The sequence below is a fragment of the Entamoeba invadens genome, assembly GCF_000330505.1.
Source record: "Entamoeba invadens IP1 unplaced genomic scaffold scaff_1105074725419, whole genome shotgun sequence".
NCBI classification, from domain to species: domain Eukaryota; phylum Evosea; order Mastigamoebida; family Endamoebidae; genus Entamoeba; species Entamoeba invadens.
In genome coordinates, this window is record NW_004440323.1 from 32 (window position 1) to 1,004 (window position 973).

The 973-nt window shown below is 59.5% G+C and overlaps 1 protein-coding gene across 1 annotated transcript; it reads right to left on the reverse strand.

Moving 5' to 3' along the window:
* Positions 1-442: 442 nt before the first annotated feature.
* On the reverse strand, positions 443-934 carry EIN_385600 (hypothetical protein; the record flags this gene model as incomplete). The annotated part of the gene is made up of 1 exon (XM_004256253.1): positions 443-934. One exon carries the CDS (start codon positions 932-934, stop codon positions 443-445), a length of 492 nt encoding a protein of 163 aa, XP_004256301.1.
* Between the last annotated feature and the right edge of the window lie 39 nt (positions 935-973).

The following is a 973-nucleotide window of genomic DNA, read 5'->3' on the forward strand; positions in this document are numbered from 1 at the left end:
TACACGAAATCAGTATCGAGGCGCATTCGGCAGGGCGCAGGCGCCGAAAAGGAAAGGGGCAATGATGGTGGTTGGAGGGCGGGTGAGCTACAACATAGAGAAGCCGCCAAAGGCACTGCAACACTAGTGCACAATCTTGAAGGAAAGCTGCGGTTGCAGAGATCCCTTCGGCAAACATAATGGTGATGAGGCAGCCGGCAGCGGCGTGGGCCAGAGCACTGTGAGAAGGGACTGCGAGAGCGACACGCTTTGCTGCTGCTGCGAGGAGAAAGGAGCGAAGGAGGTTCCTCCACCATGTGCACACCGAAACTGGGACGAACACCGCGCAAGACGCACGCCAGGTCGCGGTCGCTTCTCGCCGACGTGCACACACCACCCAAAGAGAGCGCATAGACATAGCCATGCTGCGCAACGCACAGATACCGGAAGATGCGCTTCACAGTTAGCTTCCGGACCGGAGTGCACCACCGATGGACTTTGCGCCTGTGGTCTCCTCAGCCCACGCCTTCTGTACGCGCTCGAGGTCCTGGAGAACGTGGTCGCCGAACAAGCGCTTGCGCTTGCCCTCCGTGTTCCGCATGTTGCGGAGAAGCATCACTGCAAGCTCGTACGAGTCGATCGAGGTGAAGCGGATCATCCAGCTGTCGCACAGGTCGTCGTTTGCGCTTGTCGCCGTTGCAGGATGACGCTCCTTCTGCTTCTGAGAAAGTGTCGCCGCTGCCACCGGCGGGCGCTCAATGTTCAGCGACGCATCCAGGGAGATGCTTGAGGGGACGCTTGGCACACGAATCATCTCCGCCACATCCGCAGTGGTGACCGCCTCCACGGACATCTTCGGCACGGGCACCTGCTTGCCAAAGATGCGCAACGTCATCTTCGCTTTGAGGGAGTTGAAATGGCCACTAATCTCGCTTGCCTTGTACCGCGGCCACATCTGCACATGCGCCACCCTCCAGGGGAGTGGGTAAAAGAC